Genomic DNA, 22,951 nt, shown 5'->3' on the forward strand with positions numbered 1-22,951 from the left:
TAATCAGAGAATAAATTACTAACTACATTTGATAGGGGTGCTATCTAGAAAACAAGAAAATTTGTTTTTCATGTACTTCATATACATTATTTCTCTAAATGTAAATACTGCACAAGCTGAGTTGGGAACATATAGCACTCTCTCCACATATTACCTCAAAACCCAAATATAAAGCTAAAATGCTGTAAAAATAAAGTCAAATGGGTTGAGGAGGTAACATAATGGTTATACAGAAAGACTTTCATGTTTGAGGCTCTGTGGTCCTAAATTCAGTCCCTAAACTACCACAAACCACAGCTGAGCAGTGCTTTGGTAAAAAATAAATGAATAAATAAAAGAAAGTCAATATATATATATATACATATTTACTTTTCTGATTTTTTAAAACGAAATAAACTGAAATGTTTCTGTTGTTTACTCTCTGAACCTTAAAAACTTTGTTCTTCCTTTCTCTTTGTAACATTGGGCAAGTCCTACTAAACTTACTTTATGCTTTGTAAACTTTCAATGGTCTCTGACTAAAAACAATAGAAGTCCAACCTGACCCAGGACATTTGTGCCCATTTCGTTTTTCATGTTGGAACAGAATTTTGATCTTGCTCCAAGCAGACTGTGAGAAGTGAAAAGCAGTGCTACTAAGTCTTTTCTTTGGTGCAAAGGCCTGATCCTAATGGGAGCAATGAATGGACAAGGGCTCAAGCTGAAGACTACAAATGTTTCTGCACTGAGGACAAGATGCACAAATTACATTAACGCAGATATGGAAGTCACCATGCATGCATTCTACCCTGAAGGGTTTCCTAGAAACTTGTTAAATTTTTTGTTTCCACAAGTAGAACCTCAACTGGAATTGGCATATTGCACCAAAGTAAAAGACTCTGGGTTGGGTTGGGGGGAGAATACAGGTCCAAAAAGGATGACAGAGAACCTAGTGGGGGTTGTATTGTTATATGGAAAACTGGGAAATGTTATGCATGTACAAACTATTGTATTTACTGTCGAATGTAAAACATTAATTCCCCAATAAAGAAATTAAAAAAAAACTAACAAATGAAAAAAAAAATCTGTTTCCTTTTCTACCTGTGCAGATATGTCTACACTTACCGAACACTTTTCCATATGTCAGTGTTTAAGTGCATTATATTATTTCACTCAATCTCCACAACAACTCTCTAAGGTGGCCTTATTGTTAGAATTGTATAGTAATATCATAAATGAGCAAGCAGGGCTAAGAAACGTGGCCAAAGTCACAGAATTTTTGAGTCAGGAAACTGAACATCAGATACAAATATTGGACTCTATCTGGGTTTGCAGGTAAAACGAGCAGGTGGCGGGATACATCCATAATTGGGAAATAGATGCCTTATACAAGTCGGTAGTGTATTGTTTTTACTTAAATCTCTCCTACTTTTCTCCCGGGTGGCACTCTGGACAGACACATGGATCGCACAGGGAGCTTCTCGCAGAAACGAGGGTGACTGGAAAAGACAGGGCGGGGATAAGTTGGGGCGTGTTTTGCCAGGAGCGCCGTGGCGCAACGGAGGCGCGCGGGATTCTCCCCTCCAGCCTCCCCCGCCAGCCTGCTGTCGTCGCCGGGCGGCCGCCGAGCGCCACATCGCCAAGGCCCGCCCACCAGAGCATGCGGCCCAATCAGCGCAGCGGCCTGGCGCCACGCCCCCTTCCGCAGGGGCCTTATACACGTCGGCCTGGCGAGCAGGACCTTAGCAGTTGTGGCCTGGGCCTAGACGGGTGAAGGCAGTAGGTGCCGCGGGCCTCCGACCCCCGCCCTCGTCGGTTCTCTCTCCCCACGTACGCCGGGCCGCCGGCCGCAGCCTCACCCGCTTCCCCGTGGCTTCTGTGCGTCCGCCGCGGGCCGTCGCGATGCGGCTGGACCCGAGGCCCGCGGCGCTGGGCTTGCTGCTGCTGTGCGCCGCGACGGCGGGCGCCGGGGACGCCGAGGAGCTGCACTACCCGCACGGCGAGCACCGCGCTGACTACGACCGGGAGGCGCTGCTGGGCGGCCAGGTGAGGCGGCCGGCCCGGGCCCGGCGGGGATGCACAGGGCAGGGCCTCGCTCCACGGCCGCCGCGGGCTTTGTCCCGGGACAAAGCGGGGCGGCTGGGCCAGGCCTGGCCCGGGGCGTTCTGACAATGGGGTACCACCGGGCTGCTGCTCAGTCTCAAGAGTGAGGACCCAGGGCTTCTCTGCACGGCCCGGGTGTAGAAAGAGTCCTGCTGCCTTCCTGCCACGCTGCAGGACCTCTGAGTTGAGGTGGGACGGTGGGGGTTGCGGGCGGGGGGACAGGGGACTTGGAGAGCAGGTGGGGCTCCCTGGAATCCCTGTGCAAGGTAACCCCAGTTTTTCTCCACCATTTCGCCCGGCTGAATACTAATGTTTTACCCCCTGTGAATTGCCTGTCCCCACAAAGGAAGAAGTCGATGAGTATGTCAAGCTCAGTCCCGAAGAACAGCACAAAAGACTGAAGTCCATCATAAAGAAGATCGACTTGGATTCTGATGGTTTTCTCACCGAAAGTAAGGACCCACTCACTGCACAACTCACACTGGAGCAATTGATGCCTTTATGGGCTTCAGGAACACACACATCTAAGCACAAGTGACTGTTGAGTGTAGGTTGAAAGTGTTGCAACAAATTAATTGTGGGAGAGGGAAAAGGTATGGAGAATGGGGTTTGATACCTGGAAATGTTTGGATGCTAGATACCATATAAATCCCAGTGCTATCCTGTGTGATATTTAAATATCATTTGCCTTACTTAGTATGTACAATCCATACATACACCCTTTCTCATCTGACTTTCGTCAGTGCCTGGTCCTTTGATTCCTTTTGGAGAATGCAAACAAACAAACAAACCCAACTTCATAAGGTATTAAATAATTTTTTGTTCTATTGATATCTTCTTCATTAGGACTCCAATACTTCATTTTAATAAGCAAGTTGGAAAATTTGCTTGTGGATTTTGTTCATTACAAATGACTATAACTCATAATTAAGACTCCCCAAACATAACTTTTAAGTCTGCACCCTGCCAAGTACGATAATAATGTTAGGGCCTGCAGAAAGAACGTGCCTAGTTGTATTTATATTTACTATTTATAACATAAAGAGAACGAGAACTTGAGAGGGAAGGGGAGATAGACAGGAGGAGAGAAAGGCACCTGCAGCAGTACTTCACTACTCCTGACGCTTCCCCCTTGCAGATGGGGATCAGGGGCTTGAACCTGTTGGATCCTTGTGTATTGCAACATGTGTTCAACCAGCTGCACCACTACCGGGCCCCACTGACATCATCATTGTCATCATCACCATTATTGTTATTTTTCCTTTTAGAGGTGGTTTAGAAATTCTCTTGAATACCAGAATTACTGTTACATTGATTGTGTTCTGGGAAACCCTCACAGGTGAACTCAGTTCCTGGATTCAGATGTCTTTTAAACATTATGCTATGCAAGAAGCAAAGCAGCAGTTCGTTGAATACGATAAAAACAGTGATGGCAGTGTGTCGTGGGATGAGTACAACATCCAGATGTACGACCGTGTGATTGACTTTGATGAGAACATGGCTCTGGATGACGCGGAGGAAGAGTCTTTCCGGCAGGTGAGTGCTTGTGCGCCGGCTGCTCCGTGTGATCTCATCAGTTCTCTTAGCTTGGCTGGATGAAGGCGCCCGGGGAGGCCCGAGGTCAGGGCTGGGCTGGTGGGTTTCGGTGTTTTCAGGGGTCCTTATCCTTCTTTTCTGCTTGGCTAGGTCCTTTCTAGTCAGATGTAGGGCAGTTACTCTGAATTATGGACATTATCCTTGTATCGGCTATTCTCAGCTGCTGCAGATTTGCTCTTCTAATGCATTTTTTATTTTATTTTATTGAGCTATCAGTGTTACATGCATTAAAAACACTGGGGAGGTGTGTTCCCACAAAGTTGTCTTTGCTGGTGCTAGGACCTTATGCCTATGTGACTGCACTGCTCCTGGCACCTCCTCCACATGCTTTTCTTTTGACTTCAGAGACAGAGACAGAGACACACACCACTCTGCTGTTCATGCCCCACCCCGTACTGTACACGTTGCTCTTACGCGACGCCATGGCTCTGACCCGGGTGCTCACACATGGTAGCGCATGCTGTCGGGGATAAGCTGTCTCCTGGCCCTACACTTATTTATTTATTTAATGTTTTATTTATTTATTGGCTAGAGAGAGGGAAATTGAGAGGGAAGGGGGAAACACAGAAGGAGAGAGACACCTGTAGTACTGCTTCACCACTTTTAAGGCTTTCCCCCTGCAGGTGGGGACTGGGAGCTTGAACCCTAGTCCTGGCTTATTGTAACATGTGCACTCAACCAGGTGTGCCACCACACAGCTTATTAAAAATTGTGGCAACATATATAACAGGTTTTTGTTTTGTGTTTGTTTATTGCCAGCAGGGACATTGCTGTGACTTGGTGCCTGCACAGCGCATAAGCCACTGCTCCCGTTGGTCGTTTATCTTTTCTCCTCTTTCCTTTTTTTCCTTTCCTTTCCTTCCCTACCCTTCTCTTTTCTCTTCTTTCTTCCTCTCTCTCTCTTGCTTTCTTTTTTATTCTACCTTTTATTTGATAGGACTGAGAGAAGTGAGAGGGGAAAGGAAGGTAGAGGGGGAGAAAGACAGACACCCACAGTTCACAGCTTCATGGCTGATGAAATTTCCTCCCTGCAGGTGGAAACCAGGGCTTTGAACCCTGGCCATTGTGCATGGTGATGTGTGCACGCAGCCATGTGCACTACCACCCGGCCTCCCCCCACACACACCCCGCATCGTTTGTAATCCTAACCAGCTTATTATATATGAGATGGAGTTTCACATGAGAGAGGAAGAAAAAGAGAACCAGGGCTTTGCTCTGGCAAATGTGTCAAGATTGACCATGGAACCTCACGCTGACAAGAGCAGTCAGCTGTGCAACCTCTTGGACTCCAGAACTCCTTTCACCTTGCAGGTCTGAACCTTTATGGCCATTAAATGGCACATACCTGTCCCTCTGCCTTTATTCCAACTACCAGTCTACTTTCTGTCCCTGACTTTGACTGTTCTAGAAACCTACTTTATGTGATGCCAAAGCCTTATTCATGAGCAGTTTCACCGGATAGGACAGAGGGAAATCAAGAGAAGAGGGGAAGACAGAGAGGGAGAGAGAAAGACACCTGCAGACCTGCTTTACCACTCGTGAAGCCACCACCACCACCCCCACACCCTGCAGGTGGGGAGTCGGGCTCCAACCGGGATCCTTGAGCCTTTCCTTACGCTTCACACCATGTGCCTGGCCCCCCCAAAAATGCTGTTTTAAAGACTTTTTCTGAAAGATAGGTTTTAAGCACCTTGTTGCAAGCTGACATGGTCCAAAATTTAGTTAGCTCTTGAATCAGCTCATCTTCCTCTAACACTTGTTGTTTTATCCGAGCTGGCTTCACGGGCGGGTAACAGAGACGACCAGAGACACATGGCTGGGCTGAGAACGCAGTTTAGTCTTTATTCACGAAGGGCAAATCACCACACCATGTGCTTTTCTCCATCACCCTCTCTCCACTGCTGCTGCTGGGACTCTGCCCGTCCTTAGCATAGGGGGCGGGGAGAAAGGGGGGGGTGTGAAACTAGCAAGGGGCAAACCAAATCTTCTCAGAGGTCGGGGGGGGAAGGGAACATACCAACAATCACTGATGCTGGGGGAAGGGTGGGGGGAATCAGTCTGACAGGGCCCATGTCTGTCAGGAGATTATGTATTCTCCCCATGTCAGCATGGGTTTTCTCTAGGTATTCTGGTGTGGCTGTTAAGGTTCATTGGCACATCTCAGTCACCGTCAGAATGAGAGTATATGGCGGCATTATTATAGTAGAAATGGGTGGGTAAACATTCACGCCTCTTCTACTGCTTCACTTAGCCCTTTGCTAGTATCTATCTTTTTATTTTTATTATGACCACATTTAAAAAAAATTTCATTATTAGGGGGATTAATGTTTTACAGTCGACAGTAAATACAATACATTTCTCAGTTTTTCACGTAACAATACAACCCCCACCAGGAATGTGACTGCATTTCATCATAGTAAGTGCTGTTATTTTAGAATTGCTTTGACCAGGTGAATTGCACTGCTCAGCTCTGACTTAGGGTGGTGTTGGGGATAGAGAGTGCTACCTCTGGTGCCTCGGGCATGAAAGTCTTTTCGCTTAACCATTATGCTGTTTCTCCGACTCATGCCAAGTGAACTCTGTAGGCTGTGACATATTCAAAGCTGGTTGTCGCACTGTCATCATGATTGTGTCATTTGCTACCCACGCAAGGTCAGGGGCTTCAACTGATGAGCCAGGGTGTCTGGCTTCAACTCAGCTATATTGAGTAAGTCCTTAAACTTTCTTATGCTTCAGTTCCCATGTCTACGCAGACATAACAGTACTGAGAAATACTAATAGTAGCAGTCAGCCTGGTAAGCAGTTCTTTGTTGACTTCGGTTGTTGAGGATAGCTTAGAAAGTCATGTTAAGTTTAGATTTAATATTTTTATAGAATTAGCTTTTTTAAGTTGCCAGTGAACCTCACATGCACATCAGCAAGATGTGAGAAGAAACCGGTTCCCCCACTAATTGTTTGCTGTGGCTAACTTACAGTTTGCACCTTACTGTGTGTGAGGCCTTGGGTGCTAGGGCACCACATAGGAGCACTGTGAACAGTGAGTTCCATGGGTGGTGGAGCAGTGCTGTGGTGTCTCTTATTTCTCTCTCTAAGATAAAACTTAAGGAGGCCTGGAAAATTGTTCAGACCTTTGTTAACCACATCAGCCTTAGATTTAGTGAGGATTCAATTTATGGTCGGGGGTGGAGTATTTTTCTTTCTATCTTCTGTATTTGGGTTACCTTTAAGCAGGCTGAAGTGGGTGTAAACAAATCTTTTCACTATTTACTACTACAAGCAAAACAAATGACAATAATCAGATTTTGGATTTCTCTCTTCACTAGATAGCCCCCTTCATTATAGGATTAATGAGTCTTACAAGCATCATTTGAGTTCTGAGACTTCTAAAGTCAAACCATGCTAGGACTTCCCAGCTAGGGAACAGCAGAAATGGTATCTGCAGTTTTTTTCTTTTTCTTTCTTTTCTTAAAACTTAAAAAAAAAAATTTATTATCGTTATTTATTTACTGGAGAGACATAACCAGAAATCAAGAGGGAAGGAGGTGATAGAGAGGGAGAGAGACAGAGAGACACCAGCAGCCCTGCTTCACCACTCATGAAGCTTGCCCCCTGCAGGTGGGGAAGTTTTTTCTTTTCTTTTTTCTTTTTCTTTTCTTTCTTTCTTTTTTTTTTTTTTTTTTTTACCTCCAGGGTTATTGCTGAGGTTCAGTGCCTGCACTAATAATCCACTACTCCTGGAGGCCATTTTTTTCCCATTTTGTTGCCCTTGTTGTTGTTGTTATTGTTGCCATTGATGTTGTTGTTGGATAGGACAGAGAGAAATTGAAAGAGGAGGGGAGACAAAGAGGGAGAGAGAAGGATTTAAGCAGGGCCGGGCAGTGGCACACCTGGTCAAGCACACACATTACCAGGTGTGAGGACCTGGGTTTGAGCACCCCCACACATACCTGTAGGGGGAGCTTCACGAATTGTGAAGCAGGTATGCAGGTGGTCTCTCTTCCTCTGTCTTTCTATGCCTCCTCCCCTCTAAAGTTCTATCTGTCCTATCAAAAAAAAGAAAAAAGGGGGGGGGGGCAGGTGTGGCGCACCTGGTTAAGCGCACACACTACAGTGCACAAGGAACCAGGTTCAAGCCCCTGGTCCCCACCTGCAGGGGGAAAGCTTCATGAGTGGGGAAGCAGGGCTGCAGGTGTCTCTCTGTCTCTCTCTCTCTCTATTATCCCTTCTCAATTTCTCTCTGTCTCTGTCTAATAAAAAATAAATAAAGTTAAAAAATTTAAAAAAAAAGAAAAAACGGGCTTGGGCGGCAGCAGGTTAAGTGCACATGGCACAAAGCACAAGGATCAGTGTAAGGATCCTGGTTCGAGCCTTCAGCTCCCCACCTGTGGGGAGGGGGTCGCTTCACAAGCGGTGAAGGTGTCTATCTCCTCAGAATTAGAGTTCTAATAGTTGTGTTTTCCTTCCAATTCATCCTGAAAAGATTTAATTACTGCCCCATAAAAAGTGTGTATTTAATCTGTATTCTCAGGAGTAATCTGTAATGAATTATGGTGTTAAACAAACTTTTTTTCACCTTGAAGAGCTATGTAATTTATTAATATAAACTGCTGGGAACAGGTTTTCTTTTACAACCTATCCGGTTCTAAGGCTGTGTTCCCTGAGTACTTAGTACATGTTGACTATAAGGCTACTTTTTAAAAATGAGTTTTCTGTATCTTAATTGCCTACACGAATTGCCAGTTCCATAAAATGGACATTGTTTTGCTTTTGCCACTAGCGTTATATCTGGGGCTCGGTGCCGGCACTATGAATCCACCGCTCCCTGCAGCCATTTTTTCCCCATTTTTTTCTTTCTATTTTTATTTGACAGAACAGAGCAAAATTGAGAGGGGAGGGGAGGCAGAGAAGGAGAGAGAAGCACAGACATCTGCCGAACTGTTTTAACCATTCATGAAGTATCCTCTCTGCAGATGGGGGAGAAGGGGCTCAAACCCAGATCCTTGGGCATGATGAAATATGTGCTTAACCAGATGTGCCGCCTCCCAGCCCCTAAGTGAACACTTTTATTTATCTACCAGATAGAGAGGGAGAGAAATCAGGAGGGAGGAAAAGAAGATAGTGAGGAAGAAAGACAAAGGGAGACACCTGCAACCCCACTTCACCACTTGTGAAGCTTTCCTCCTGCAGGTGGCGACGGGGGGCTTGAGTCTGGGTCCTTGTGCGTGGTAACAGGTGCACTCAACCATGTGTGTCACTCTGCCCAACCCCCAAATGAATGTTTTTAAATATGAACTCTATTCTTTGACATGCCAGGATTATGTCTCTCCATATGTAAAGTTCTAATTGTAGGTTATTATAATTTGTCATAACCCCTAAAAATGTATGTGTAATAAAAAGATGAACCCAAAACAGTGTTCATTACTCTTCATTTTAAATTTTAAAAAATCAGAAGTAAAAAAATGAGCCAACATTAATCAAAGTCACTGACTAGACATCATCGCATATGCAATAATCCATAGATTAAAGATAATTGAATATCTAAACAAAGTTAAAATTTTCTATATGGAGCCCTGTAAAAAGCACATGTCAGTCTGATACCTCAGGCATGTGAAGTGTGTACTTTTCCACCGAGCTATCATCCCAACCTTTGAACTTTATCTTAGTTTTAATAAGTATAGAGATAACCTGGAATAATGGTTCTCTCTGGTTGTGAAATGCCTGAAAAAGCATTGTAGTAGAGCAGTGTAGGCATCACTTTTTAAAAAATATATAATTTATTTAATTTATTTTAATGAGAGAGAGAGAGAGAGACAGAGACCAAGACCAGAGTACTGCTCAGTTCTGGTTTATGGTGGTGCTAGGAATTAAACCTGGGACCTTGGAGCCTCAGGCATGGAAGTCCTTTGCATAACCATTATACTGTCTCTCCAGCCCTGTAGTTATCACTTTTAAAGCAGGATAACTGAAGACCAGATACCTACCTAGCAGAAGTTTAATTATTCTTTTAAATTAGTGGTTGAGTGTGCATGTGTAAACAGTGTTTGTTTATGTGAGATGTAAGCTTGCATTTGACTAATCAGAACTTTTAAAAAATACATTTTACTTATTTTATCTTGAGGGGAGAGAGGGAAATGCAGAGAGACCAGAGCACTGCCCAGCTCTGGCTTTTGGTGGTGCTGGGGGTTGAGCCTTTGGCATGAAAGTCTTGCCAGACCCACTACCTCCCCAGCCCTGCTCCTGGAGGCCATTTCCCCCCCTCCTTTTTTTTTTTTTTTTTTTTGCCCTTGTTGTTGCCTTTGCTGTCGTTATTGTTATTGTTGCCACTGATGTCGTCATTGTTGGATAGGACAGAGAGAAATTCAGAAAGGCGAGGAAGACAGAGAGGGGAGAGAAAGACAGATACCTGCAGACCTGCTTCACCACCTGTGAAGCAACACCCCAGGGGCAGGTGGGGAGCTGCAGACTGGAACCGGGATCCTTAAGCCGGTCCTTGAGCTTTGTGCCATGTGCTCTTAACCTGCTTGCGCTACCGCCTGACTCCCCTAATCAGAACTTTTAAGACTTAGATTCTTACCCTGATATAACAGCTTTTATATTTGCTCATGTAAAATTATTAATCTACCAAAAGATGGCAGTTTTGTTCTTCATAACTTTCTGTTACAATATAAAAAGGATTTTTACTATTTCCTATAGCACTTTCTTTGTTGTTATCTGTAGAAATTTGAATTCAAATCTAAAATGTTATCTTTCATTTGAGTTGCTCTTAAATTTTATTCTTCAAATGACCATGAATAAAACTTTTTTAAAAAATCACACTTTTTATTGTATGTTAAAAAAAATCTGAGAAATGTGAACAAGAAAACTTCCTCATTTCTCCTCTATCTTTCTTCCTACCTTTCAGGTGTTGAATGAGGCCTTTTCCTTCCATAGGCAAATCTGGCCAAATTCAGCTCCCTCTGCTGAAACATGGACCTTTTTTTGCTCCCGATTAAAGTCTTCTTTCATAAGAAAATCTAAGCACTCGGTATTTCGAGTGGTGATTTACTTCAAGAACATACTTCATTGCCTCAGCAAAGTACCTCCAATTCTTGTTTGTCTACTTCTCACATTTTAAACCTGACTATATAATGTAAAATGGTGGTCACACTGTTTAAAATTATGTAACATTAAAAGCACTCCTTTGGAAATAAGTCATGCTGTTCCCCACCTCAACCCGCCGAATATAACTGGGTCACAGAATCTGAGTGTTTAGAAGATGAATTCTTATGGGAAAAAGCAGACCTCTCCACTGTAAAGCAGACATTGTAAAAGAAGCATTGTTTCAGCAGATGACTTCTATCTAACCTATTCTAGGAAGCTTGAACAAAGGCTCTTTAACAGTGAAGCGTGTAAATTAAAAACTTCCAAAAATGTACATCTTGAAAATATGCAGTTTAATATTTATCAATATGTCAGGAAGAAAGTTATTCCCCGAAGTTCACTAAAAGCAGCCTTGTCCCTCACAACTACTACTTGGCTTGCAGTTTGAGCAGACTGGAGGAGGAAAAAAAAAAAAAAAAAAAGGATGGGCTAGAGAAGGCAGACAAGAGGATGTATTTGTTTAACCTCAAAATGGGCTTATTGTAGATTTTTATGTGCTTATAGCTGAACTCACAGAAATATCACTATAAAGCACCTATCAAGAATAGTCTTCAAATATTATGTACATCCATCAAAAATATTCTCACAGAGGACTGTTCTTTTGAAGTGAATTAACATTTGGAATACTAGAAAACAGTTGAAAGTGGTAGCAAGAGAGTACGTATAATAAAATAGATAGTATAATGGATATGTAGTCTAACTTGATTGCTTTCAGGCATTAAAAAATAATTGACTTAGTTGTAAAGAAGATAAGCGGCACTGTAGGAAAAAAATCTGAATTCAAACTCAGCATGTGCCAATTGTAATTCTGACTTTCAAATCATTTAATCTCAGTTTTTCTTAATAATAGTAATAACAGTATAATAGTATAACATTTAAGTGCTTAAGGCTTACTAATTGTTTTGTGAGGATTCTTTTTTTATTCTTTTTTTAAAATATTTATTTTATTTATTTATTCCTTTTTGTTGCCCTTGTTTTATTGTTGTAGTTATTATTGTTGTTGTCGTTGTTGGATAGGACAGAGAGAAATGGAGAGAGGAGGGGAAGACAGAGAGGAGGAGAGAAAGATAGACACCTGCAGACCTGCTTCACCGCCTGTGAAGCGACTCCCCTGCAGGTGGGGAGCCGGGGTTCGAACCGGGATCCTTACTCCGGTCCTTGTGCTTTGCGCCACCTGCGCTTAACCCGCTGTGCTACAGCCCGACTCCCGAGGATTCTTTTTTAAAAAAAAAAGAGGTTATATTTATTTTGGATAGAGACAGAACTTGATAAGGGAGAGGGAAATAGAGAAGGAAAGGATAGAGCGAGAGAGAGAATCACCTGCAACACTGTTCACCACTTGTGAAGTGTTCCCCTTGCTTTATAGGGATTCTAATCCCAATTGTGTAGTAGAGACTGCTACTTAAATTTTATGGTTGAGGAAACCGGAGAGATTAAGCAGTTTTCTCTAAGTAGCCCAGCTAGCTAGCTAATAAGTGGCATTGCTAAAATTCAGATGCCTTTTTTTTTTTTTTTTTTGCCTCCAGAGTTACTGCTAGGACTCCGTGCCTGCATTATCAACCCACTGCTCCTGTCATCCATTTTTTTTTCTCCATTTTTATTGGATTAGACAGAAAGAAATTGAGAGGGGAGAGGAAGGGGGACAGAAAGACACCTGCAGACCTGCTTCACCACTTGTGAAGCTACCCTTCTGCAGGTGGGGAGACGGGCTCCAACCAGGATCCTTGCCCTGGTCCTTGCGCCGTGTTTACGCCGGTGCACCAGCACCCGCCCTCCTCCCTGTTCTGCTTCTAATAAAATATTTGTTGTTGTTTGTCTGACCCATTGTCAAGGAGATGATGTGAAGACTAAATAAGATTGTGTGTGAGATGTAGATGTCTCAAAGTTTGTATCCTGAGTACTTTTAATATTATGGTATGTTGGAAACTTTTAAACCTGTTCACTAATTAATTTTCAAAGCTTCATTTAAAGGACAAGAAACGATTTGAAAAAGCTAACCAGGATTCCAGTCCTGGTTTGAATCTTGAAGAATTTATTGCTTTTGAACATCCTGAAGAAGTTGATTACATGACGGTAAGAAAGAAATTTATTTATTAGTGGTGCCAGGCATCAAACCCAGGGTTTTATACATCTGAGGCACATACTCTACCACTGAGCTACATTCCTGGTTCTTAAGAGAATTATTGAGTGTCCAAACTTTAAAGTCTGGTTTTACTAAGAAGTTACAAATGCATTATATTGCACCCAGAATTTTAAAAGCATGATCTAAAATTGCCCCTCCTCCAATAGTAACTAGAAGGAGGATTTCTGGGGGTGTTAGAGGTACCTGTTAGGAGACAGGGGGTCAAGGACTGAGCATTTTTGTCATCTCTGTAATGTATGTGTACTAGCATCAGCCTTTCCCTAGCTGTTTTCTCTCTTATTCTGTGCCTCCCTTGTCCTTTTATAACTTTGACTTCTTGCTCTTTTTTTTTTTTTCCTCCTCCAGGGTTATTGCTGGGCCCGGTGCCTGCACCATGAATCCACCGCTCCTGGAGGCCATTTTTTTTCTCCCTTTTGTTGCCCTTGTTGTAGCTTCGTTGTGGTTATTATTGCTGCCCTTGTTGACGCAATTCGTTGTTGGATAGGACAGAGAGAAATGGAGAGAGGAGGGGAAGACAGAGAAGGGGAGAGAAAGACAGACACCTGCAGACCTGCTTCACCGCCTGTGAAGCGACTCCCCTGCAGGTGGGGAGCCGGGGGCTCGAACTGGGATCCTTACTCCGGTCCCTGCGCTTTGCGCCACATGCGCTTAACCCACTGCGCCACCGCCCGACCCCCCTTGCTCTTTTTTTTTTTTAACATTTAATTTTTTTTTTCTTTTTGCTGCCCTTGTTTTTTTTAACATTGTTGTGGTTATTGATGTCGTCGTTGTTGGATAGGACAGAGAGAAATGGAGAGAGGAGGGGAAGACAGAGAGGGGGAGAGAAAGACAGACACCTGCAGACCTGCTTCACCACTTGTGAAGCGACTCCCCTGCAGGTGGGGAGCTGGGAGCTTGAACCGGGATCCTTAAGCCGGTCCTTGTGCTTTGCGCTACGTGCACTTAACTCACTTCTTTTTTTTGTCCTTCAGTATTTGTAATACTAGAACTTCCTACTTGGTTTCTGACATCACTTGTGAAAACATTTAGGCTGGAAAAATGAATCATATTTGAGTCCCTTTTCATGGCAGAGTGCAGCTGCCATTGACAAACGCTTCTGTAACTGTAGGCCTAATGAATCTTTCTATCCTATTGGTGTTAGAAGCACCAGCTCTTCACAGTGTTAGTGCTCGATTGAGCATAACAGACACTGAGTCCCGATTACGTATGGTGTGGCAACCATCTCAGAGCAGAAACCATCACACCGGAGGGTAAAGATGAAAATTACCGGTGACTTTTTGAAAAGGACTACACATTTATATTGTCATCTGGTGCCTCCAGCTGCATGACTTGTTTCCTTCAGTATTTCAGGAGGGAAGATGCAACTTTTAGTTTTGTGGGTCCTGGTCAGAAACTGCCACCATGAATAATAACCAGGCTACAGACTGATCTGTTTTCCTTCATGGCCCAGTGGCAAGATACCACCGTCAGTACCACTTCTTGGTGAACCTCCAGATTTCTCACTTGGCACAAAATGCATGACCTAGTTTAAGTGCACTGCTGGACACATTTTGTTGAAGCGCCAAAAAAATTTAAAAAATATTTAGTTATTCCCTTTGTTGCCCTTGTTGTTTTTTTATTGTTGTAGTTGTTATTGATGTCATCATTGTTGGATAGGACAGAGAGAAATGGAGAGAGGAGGGCAAGACAGGGGGAGAGAAAGACAGACACCTGCAGACCTGCTTCACTGCCTATGAATGGACTCCCCTGCAGGTGGGGAGCCGGGGGCTCAAACGGGGATCCTTAAGCCGGTCCTTGCGGTTTGCGCCATGTGCGCTTACCCCACTGCGCTACCGCCCAACTCCCTGAAGTGCCAAAATTAAGTCAAGACAAGCTAGTTGAACCTTAGAATGGCAGGCAGAGGATGGTGGCTTTTGATCCTCTGGGGAATAAGGAACAATTGAAGGCGAAGATGGGGAGTGATTAGCAGAAACAATGACATAATACAGGCATTTTGTGCTTTATAGTTCTGGAGTGGCAATGGAATAGCAAAGACTTGAGCAACCAAAGAAAGCATAGGGCAGGAATGTAGCCTGACATAAATAAGGGAAGAGCTTGTGTAACAAGGAAGAGAAGGCACTACCACTGACAGAATGTGGGATGTGTCAGAGTAGAGGAGGGTGTTCTTCGAGCTGAGTTGGAGCTGAAGGCAGCACGTGTGACCTGTGACCATAAAGAGTTTAGAGTAGCTTCCATCATTCCTATCTGCCTTAAATTGATTTTGTGTATCCTTTCTTCCTCTTTTAAGAGTATGTTTGACGGGGGTAGGGCGGTGGTGCAGTGGGTTAAGCACATGTGGTGCAAAGCGCAGGGACCGGTGAGGATCCTGGTTCAAGCCCCCAGCTCCCCACCTGCAGGGGAGTCGCTTTACAGGCGGTGAAGCAGGTCTGCAGGTGTCTATCTTTCTCTCCCCCTCTCTGTCTTCCCCTCCTCTCTCCATTTCTCTGTGTCCTATCCAGCAACGAATGACATCAACAATGGCAATAATAAGCAATAATAATGACCACAACGAGGCTACAACAACAAGGGCAACAAAAGGGGGAAAAGGATGGCCTCCAGGAGCGGTGGATTCATGGTGCAGGCACTGAGCCCAGCAATAACCCTGGAGGAAAAAAAAAAATATATATATATATATATAGTATGTTTGACATTAGAAAAATCAACAATACAAGATCAACTAAGTGATTCTACTTTGAACTAAAGTTATTTTCATTTATGTGATCCCAAAAGGTCTTTTAACCATAAAAGCAGTATTAAACTAATTTTTGTTATTATTTCCCAAAAGGGTTACCTGAATGCAGGAATAATCTTGTATTGTATTTATTTTTTATTGTCACTAGGGTTATTGCTGGGGCTTGGTGTCTGCACAAAGAACCCAGAGCTTCAAGTAACCCCCCCACCACTGTCTCTTCTCTTCCTCCTCTCCCTTCTTCATTTGACAGGACAGAAAGAGATAGGGGTGGGGAAGAGAGCAAGCCAGAGGGCAAGGGAGGTACCTGCAGCACTGTAGCTCTGCTTCAGTTTATAAAGCCTCCCTGCACACCTGGGGACAGGACCATGAGCCTGGGTCCTCGCTCATGGTAATGTGCACCACTACCCAACCCCAGGAATACCTGTTTTGATCAGTGATTCTTAACATCTATTAAATCACAGGCCCCCTTAACTATTTGCAAACTGTAGACTCTCCCCAAAAAATCATATAAGCTCACACATAAAATAATAGATTATAATTCCAGGAGATTCTCCGATCTTTCTCTAAAACTTAATCTTTGCATACACTGCTGTGCCATATCTCAGCTAGAACTAATTTTTGGCTCTCTAGGTTAAGATAACCTTACTGCTATATCATATTTGATTAGAAAATAGTAATTTGGAAGCCAGGAGATAGTTCCCACAGTAGAGTATACCCTTTACCGTGCACAGGGATCCAGGTTTGAGCCCTAGGTCATCCCACAGGAGCATCATCCAAAAGGGAAGCTTCATGAGTGGTGTGGCCATGCTGTGGTGTTTCTCCCCACCCCCTTTCCGTATCTATCCTCTAGCTAGGAAAAAAAAAAAGAAAAAAAAAGAAGAAGAAACAATCTGCCAGGAGCAGCAGAATTGCAGGCATGAAGCCCCAGTAGGAAAAAAAAGGAAATGTTAAATATCATTTCATACAGATGTAAATGAACCCCTGGACTTGGTTAGCACTGGAGACTCCTGATAATGTTCTCTTTGCAGTTGTGATGCTAGGTTGACTGGTATTGGGGAGGAAATGAGAACGGTAGGCATCACTGATGAAAGGTTAGGGAAGAAAAGAAGTCAGGATGTCAAGAGTACTGCTGAGTCTCATGGAACTGAATGTAGTGAAAGGCATAGGAGGAGTTGATGGGGAAGAGACTGAGTCTGGGGTGAGGTCAGAGTTAAGCATGAAAGAAATGAAAATGCTGGGATCTGAGGATGACAGTGGAGGATTTTGCTTTAGAGAAGGAGTCATCAAAGAAGATGAAAGGAACACTCATATAAATAAAGCACCCTGGCCTGATTACCAGATACTTAAAGGGGAGGCTGCAACTCTGGTAAAAAAGAAACAAACAAAAGGAGAGACCCAAGTGGTGGCTCACCTGGCTAAGTGCACACATTACCACGCACAAGAACCCAGGTTCAAACCCCTGGTCCCCACTTGCAGAGGGAAAGCTTCACAGTCAGTGAAGTAGGGCTGTAGGTGTCTCTCTTTCCCTATCTTCCCCTCCCCTCTCAATTTCTCTGTGTCTCTACCCAATAAATAGTAAATAAATAAGCTTTTTTTTTTTTTTTAAAAAAAGGAAGCTTTCTAAATGACCCGAGTCATATTTGGAAAAACAGGAGTCTTTGCCACAACAGTGGAGGTTTATTTTTTTATTTTAAAAAATATTTTAACTTATTTATTTATTTATTGGATAGGGAAAGAGAGAAATTGAGAGGGGAGGGAAGGGAGAGAGGGAGAGAGACAGAGACACTTGCAGCATTACTTCACTGCTCATGAGAAACCTGCAAGTGGAGACCAGGGTCCTGAACTGCGTCTTCGCGCATGGAGACCCGTGCACCCGAGCAGATGTGCCAGTGCTTAGCCCTGCATGACGAAGGCGTCTGCTATTCTGAAGACATGAGCCTTGTTGAAAGTGGAGGCTTAACAAACTGGTGTCAGGGAGGAACTGACAGACATTGTCAAGCTGTGCTAAGAACCCACCTAAGCAGCAGTTTGTTAGGAGTTATGCTGTACCTTTCTCTTACAGACTTTTATGAGTCAAATTAAAAAAAAAAAAAGGAGAAAGTGATGTGGATCAGATGTACAAGGAAGGATTAGAAAAAAAGTAGAAGCAACTGAGGGTAGGGGCTCAACAGGGAGAGCACAGGTCCTTAGATCCATCCCTTGCGCTGCATATGTGCAGGAGTGGCACACATACACACACACCTCCTCTCTCTCTCTCTCTCTCTCTCTCCCTTTCTCTCCCTCATGAAACCTTAAAGAAGACAGTTCAAGAATGTTCAGAAAGGTAGTAAGAAAAGTACTGAATGAACTGGCCATGAAACAGGCCATCCTGTGTTAAGTTTAATTAGAAAGGGCCAGGGAGAAGGATTGATTGATAAGGTACCTTGGTAAGAGAAAGAGAGGGAGGGACAGATTTCGAAGTGAATGGGAGCAGATTTGGTGGAAGGAGGGAAAAGTGAGCTTGAAGTTTTATGGGCGACCAATGCATTTCAACATTTCAGGTAAGGAGGTAGTTCTATGCAAAGAAGTCAGTTCTTTCTGTGTTGTTAATGGATTAGAGAGAGAGTGGAGGTAAAGAAGGAAAGGATACTAAGAGAGATCATTTGAACCTGGGGAATATGCAGACAGCATGAGTTTTGTGCCAAGGTTGTTTTGGAAAGTGAAAGTGGGGTTCCCAGTAGCAAAGTTTGAGGATCTTAGATTTAAAGCTACTTAATATTTTGGAGTTTTATTCTTGCTTCTAAGTTCCAATATATATCACCCAAAGTGATTAGCTAAAAAAAAGTTCTGTAATAGGATTGACTCAGATGGGAGGATTGAAATTTTTTGACTAATTTTTTTTTTTATGAACATGCAATAGGAATTTGTTATTCAGGAGGCTCTAGATGAACATGACAAAAATGGTGATGGATTTGTTAGTTTGGAAGAATTCCTTGGTGACTACAGACGGGACCCAAGTAAGTAGCCCGGGGGAGTGTGGAAGGAAGGGAAAAAAGAAGTAAAAGAAGAAAGAAATGGAAAAACATCTGTCATTGAGAGCTGGTTCACAGAGTAACATAGAACAAGAAGAACTGCCCCTAATAGGGGGAAGGGGTATAAACTGTTGACTACCATCGATTTGATGTGATCTGGGGCCCATATTCAGCTTAGGAGCCTATGTGACCTCTATATCCCTGTAGATCTGAGCTCACATTCTGTGGTCATGAGTAGGAACATTCCAGGCTGCCCTAATATCGACCCATCTTCCTCAGGTGGAGCATAGAGTATGTTGTCCATCCTGCCTTCGGAGGATGGAACATTCTCTACCATTGTTGATCCAATTTGAGGGCAAGGTCCTATGGGGGCCCTCACGTTTACTTCTACAGCTAGATTGATTTTTCCTTCTTTTTTGAACAAATACAGTTAACACTTGGAATTGGTGAGTAAGTAATGGTTGCTAGTGTTAAAATCTTCTGCCTTTGTGTATATGTCTTAGAAGGAAACTTAAAGTACCTTGAATATGGATCGTGGTAGGTGACATATTGAATGTTTGAAATTTGAGTTTATGGGCCAGTTGGTGATGCACCTGGTAAGTGCTCACACTACAGTGTGTAAGGACGAAGGTTCAAGCTCCTGGTCCCCACCTGCAACATCGGGAAAAGCTTCAGGAGTAGTGAAATAGAGCTGCAGGCCTCTGTCTCTCTCCCTCTCTGTCTCCTACTCCCCTCTTAATTTCTCTCTGTCTCTAGACAGTAATAAATACAACTAAAATACTAAAAAAACAAAACAAAAAACTGAGTTTATATGTGCAGTTTTTTGTATAAGCAGCTGTATCTTGAGAATTGCTCCTTTAAAGCATCACTTCCTGTGAGTAACCTTAAAATTGCACATGGCACTCATTTGTAAGAACACATTAAAAGTCTTGTATAGTTAATATGATGTGTATAGGAAGGTTAACCAACTCAGATTTGGGGACATTAGATAGCTGAACAAGTTGTAACAGTTAATAAAATTGTTCATTTATGATAATATGTAATAATATTAAAATCTGACTTTAGAATAACTTTAGGGTTACTGTCATTTTTATTTCAGGACTTTTCAATTAGATACTTGTGTTTTATGGATCCTCTTTATGTAGTAAGCTTTCAGTTTAGGATTATCAAACTTCTCATCAGATACAGATCATATTCATATATATGTATATATTTTTTTCTAATATGAAGCAGCAACTGAAGATCCAGAGTGGATACTTGTTGAGAAAGATAGATTCCAGAATGATTATGACAAAGATGCTGACGGCAGGCTTGATCCCCAAGAGCTATTGTCTTGGGTAGTACCCAATAATCAAGGCATTGCCCAAGAAGAGGTAAGTATTACATGATTAGTTCCCTGACCTTCTTTCAAACTAAGTATTATTAATAGGAAAAGAAGTTCAAAACCAAGAGTCGGGCGGTAGTGCAGTGGGTTAAACGTACGTGGTGCAAAGCGCAAGGACCGATTAGGATCCCAGTTCGAGCCCCCAGGTCCCTATCTGCAGGGGACGCTTCACAGGCGGTTAAACAGGTCTGCAGGCGTCTCTCAGTTTCTCTTCCTCTCTCTCTCTCTCCCCCCCTTCTCTCTCAATTTCTCTCTGTCTCTATCCAATAACAAATAAAAAAAGTTCAAAACCGTGAGGCAAAGAAATAATGGAGTTACTACTCAATGCATAATTATTTGTTGATTTAAATCTATAGTGTTTAAAATTGGCAGGGAGACAAAGAAATTAAGATGAGGTCATGTATTTACTTGATGGTCGAGTGAATAGAGGAATAAAAATTTGTATTTACCTATAGAGGCTCCAAGAGGGGCATATTAATCTTGTTTAACTTCGAGAGATCTTGAATTGGATTTGAGTGGGGGCAGAGGCAAGGCCCAGCAGAAGTGAAGAAGACAGTGAAATAAACCATAGGACCCTGTTCCAGTGTGAAACATGTTAGATATGAACATTGAACATCTTGCTGAAAATACTTATTACTACTTTACATCTTTTGCTTTTGTTTTGTTTTAAAGGCTCTTCATCTAATTGATGAGATGGATTTGAATAGTGATAAAAAACTCTCTGAAGCAGAGATTCTGGAAAACCAGGATTTGTTTCTTACCAGTGAAGCCACAGATTACGGCAGGCAGCTTCATGATGAATATTTCTATCATGATGAACTCTAATCCCTAGGACACCTGAGTAGAGCGCTGACTCCTTTTTAATAATTTGTTACCAGCTTTACTTTTGTGATATGATAGTGATGTTATATTTCACACTCTTTTTTTTTTTTTTTTTTTTTTTTTTTTTTTTTTTTTTTTTTTTTTTTTTTTTATTTAAATTTTTAATTTAAGAAAGGATTAGTGAACAAAGGCATAAGGTAGGAGGGGTACAACTCCACACAATTCCCACCACCCAATCCCCATAACCCACCCTCTCCCATGATAGCCTTCCCATTCTCTAGCCCTCTGGGAGCATGGACCCAGGGTCGTTGAGGGTTGCAGAAGGTAGAAGGTCTGGCTTCTGTAATTGCTTCCCTGCTGAACATGGGTGTTGACATATTTCACACTCTTAAGTCTTATCACAGTCAAGGTTACCTTAATGTAAAGTATAATTTTGGTCTTTTAGAAGAAAATGAAAATAAAACCTGATATTTATTTCAAAACTATAGGAAACAATATTGTGCCATATGACAAAATTTTTCATAATCCATCTGCTTAGTACTGTACCATGGAATATTTGAGTCTTAATTTCATACTTGAAGAAATGGAGGGTTTTAGAGATGCCTGAATAATATTATTTAAGTAGTATGTGACTGAGCAATAGCAATTTTTGTTTTGCATAGATTTACTTTGGGCACTAACAGAAAGGAAATTGTTTTTAGACTTAGTATTTTGTTAGAAACCTTTAAAAGGAACCTTTAGAAGGACTTATACCTCACATGTTAATGTTGGGAAGTTCTTAATTTTAAAAGGTTTTCTATAAAGGGTTTTATTGTATGAAATAGAACTTTATATTTTTGCATATGTGTAGATAGTAATTATATTTAATGTGTAACTATAGCATTATGGTGTGTGGAATTTGACATTGTCCAGAAATCTTCATTTTTTTCAGTGATTAAAAACAAAATGTCCTATCTTTTTATATGTTTGGTTGCTTTTCTTTACTCTTCCAGATAAATCGTGGGTTTAGCATAGGTTTTTTTGTTTATCCATTTTCCTGTCTAACCTGTTTCTGTATTTGTGTGGTGAGTGTTCTCAGAAGACAGTGACTTTGGACGAGGGCTGGAAGATAGTTCACTTGGTAAAGTATGTCCCTTGTTATGCGCACAGCTCAGGTTTTGGGCCCCAGCGCTACATGGGAGCCCTGAAGCCCTGGGAAAAGCTTCAGCAATCTGATGTTTCTCTACTGGAAATGGAAGAGTCAACCTGGGAGTGGTGAAATCACACATTTGCATGAGGCCCTAGCACTATTAATTTTGTAAAAATTTTTATGGAATATTTTAATCTGATTTTTTTCAATAATTATGCTTACAATATTATGTTTGAATCATTACCATAGACATGTCAGTTGCTCAAGCAGCCAAGTGTGGACTTGCAATGTGGGGCTGGAAATAATCACAAGAATTACATAGCTGATAAAACTGGTTCACTGGGAGTCTGGCGGTAGCGCAGTGGGTTAAGTACAGGTGGCGTCAAGTGCAAGGACCAGCGTGAAGTTCCCGGTTCGAGCCCCGGCCTCCCCACCTGCAAAGGAGTCACTTCACAAGTGGTGAAACAGGCCTGCAGTTGTTTTTCTCTCCCCCTCTCTGTCTTCCCCTCCTCTCTCCATTTCTCTCTGTCCTGTCCAACAACAATGACAGCAATAACAACAATAATAATAACTACAAGAATAAAACAACAAGGCAACAAAAGAAAATAAATAAATATATTTTAAAAAAACTGGCTCGGTAGTCGGGCTGTAGCGCAGCAGGTTAAGCGCAGGTGGCGCAAAGCACAAGGACCGGCATAAGGATCCCGGTTCGAACCCCGGCTCCCCACCTGCAGGGGAGTCGCTTCACAGGCGGTGAAGCAGATCTGCAGGTGTCTATCTTTCTCTCCTCCTCTTTGTCTTCCCCTCCTCTTTCCATTTCTCTCTGTCCTATCCAATAATGACAACAACAATAATAACTACAACAATAAAACAACAAGGGCAACAAAAGGGAATAAATAAATATTAAAAAAAA

The 22,951-nt window shown here is 42.6% G+C and overlaps 1 protein-coding gene across 3 annotated transcripts; it reads left to right on the forward strand.

The window, feature by feature from the left end:
- The first annotated feature begins 1,690 nt into the window (after positions 1–1,690).
- On the forward strand, positions 1,691–21,008 carry RCN2 (reticulocalbin 2). Of its 3 annotated transcripts, none has more exons than XM_060174709.1 (7): positions 1,691–2,025; positions 2,429–2,534; positions 3,422–3,618; positions 12,778–12,891; positions 18,592–18,688; positions 19,937–20,076; positions 20,760–21,008. In XM_060174709.1, exons 1-7 carry the CDS (start codon positions 1,882–1,884, stop codon positions 20,910–20,912), a joined length of 951 nt encoding a protein of 316 aa, XP_060030692.1. In that variant the 5' UTR covers positions 1,691–1,881; the 3' UTR covers positions 20,913–21,008. The 3 variants fall into 3 exon arrangements, with proteins under 3 accessions (XP_060030692.1, XP_007525829.1, XP_016044911.1); XM_007525767.3 differs by having other exon boundaries at positions 1,693–2,025; positions 19,934–20,076; XM_016189425.2 differs by having other exon boundaries at positions 1,693–2,025; positions 12,790–12,891; positions 19,934–20,076.
- The last annotated feature ends 1,943 nt before the right edge of the window (positions 21,009–22,951 follow it).

The sequence above is a fragment of the Erinaceus europaeus genome, chromosome 16 (assembly GCF_950295315.1).
Source record: "Erinaceus europaeus chromosome 16, mEriEur2.1, whole genome shotgun sequence".
NCBI classification, from domain to species: Eukaryota; Metazoa; Chordata; class Mammalia; order Eulipotyphla; family Erinaceidae; genus Erinaceus; species Erinaceus europaeus.

Excerpts from the sequence above, each read along its gene's own strand:
- RCN2 (XM_007525767.3), top strand. The coding sequence starts at position 1,882 with ATGCGGCTGGACCCGAGGCCCGCGGCGCTGGGCTTGCTGCTGCTGTGC. Across the intron at positions 12,892-18,591 it reads AAGAAGTTGATTACATGACG|GAATTTGTTATTCAGGAGGC; the intron begins GTAAGAAAGAAA and ends AACATGCAATAG. Across the intron at positions 18,689-19,933 it reads TGACTACAGACGGGACCCAA|CAGCAACTGAAGATCCAGAG; the intron begins GTAAGTAGCCCG and ends TCTAATATGAAG.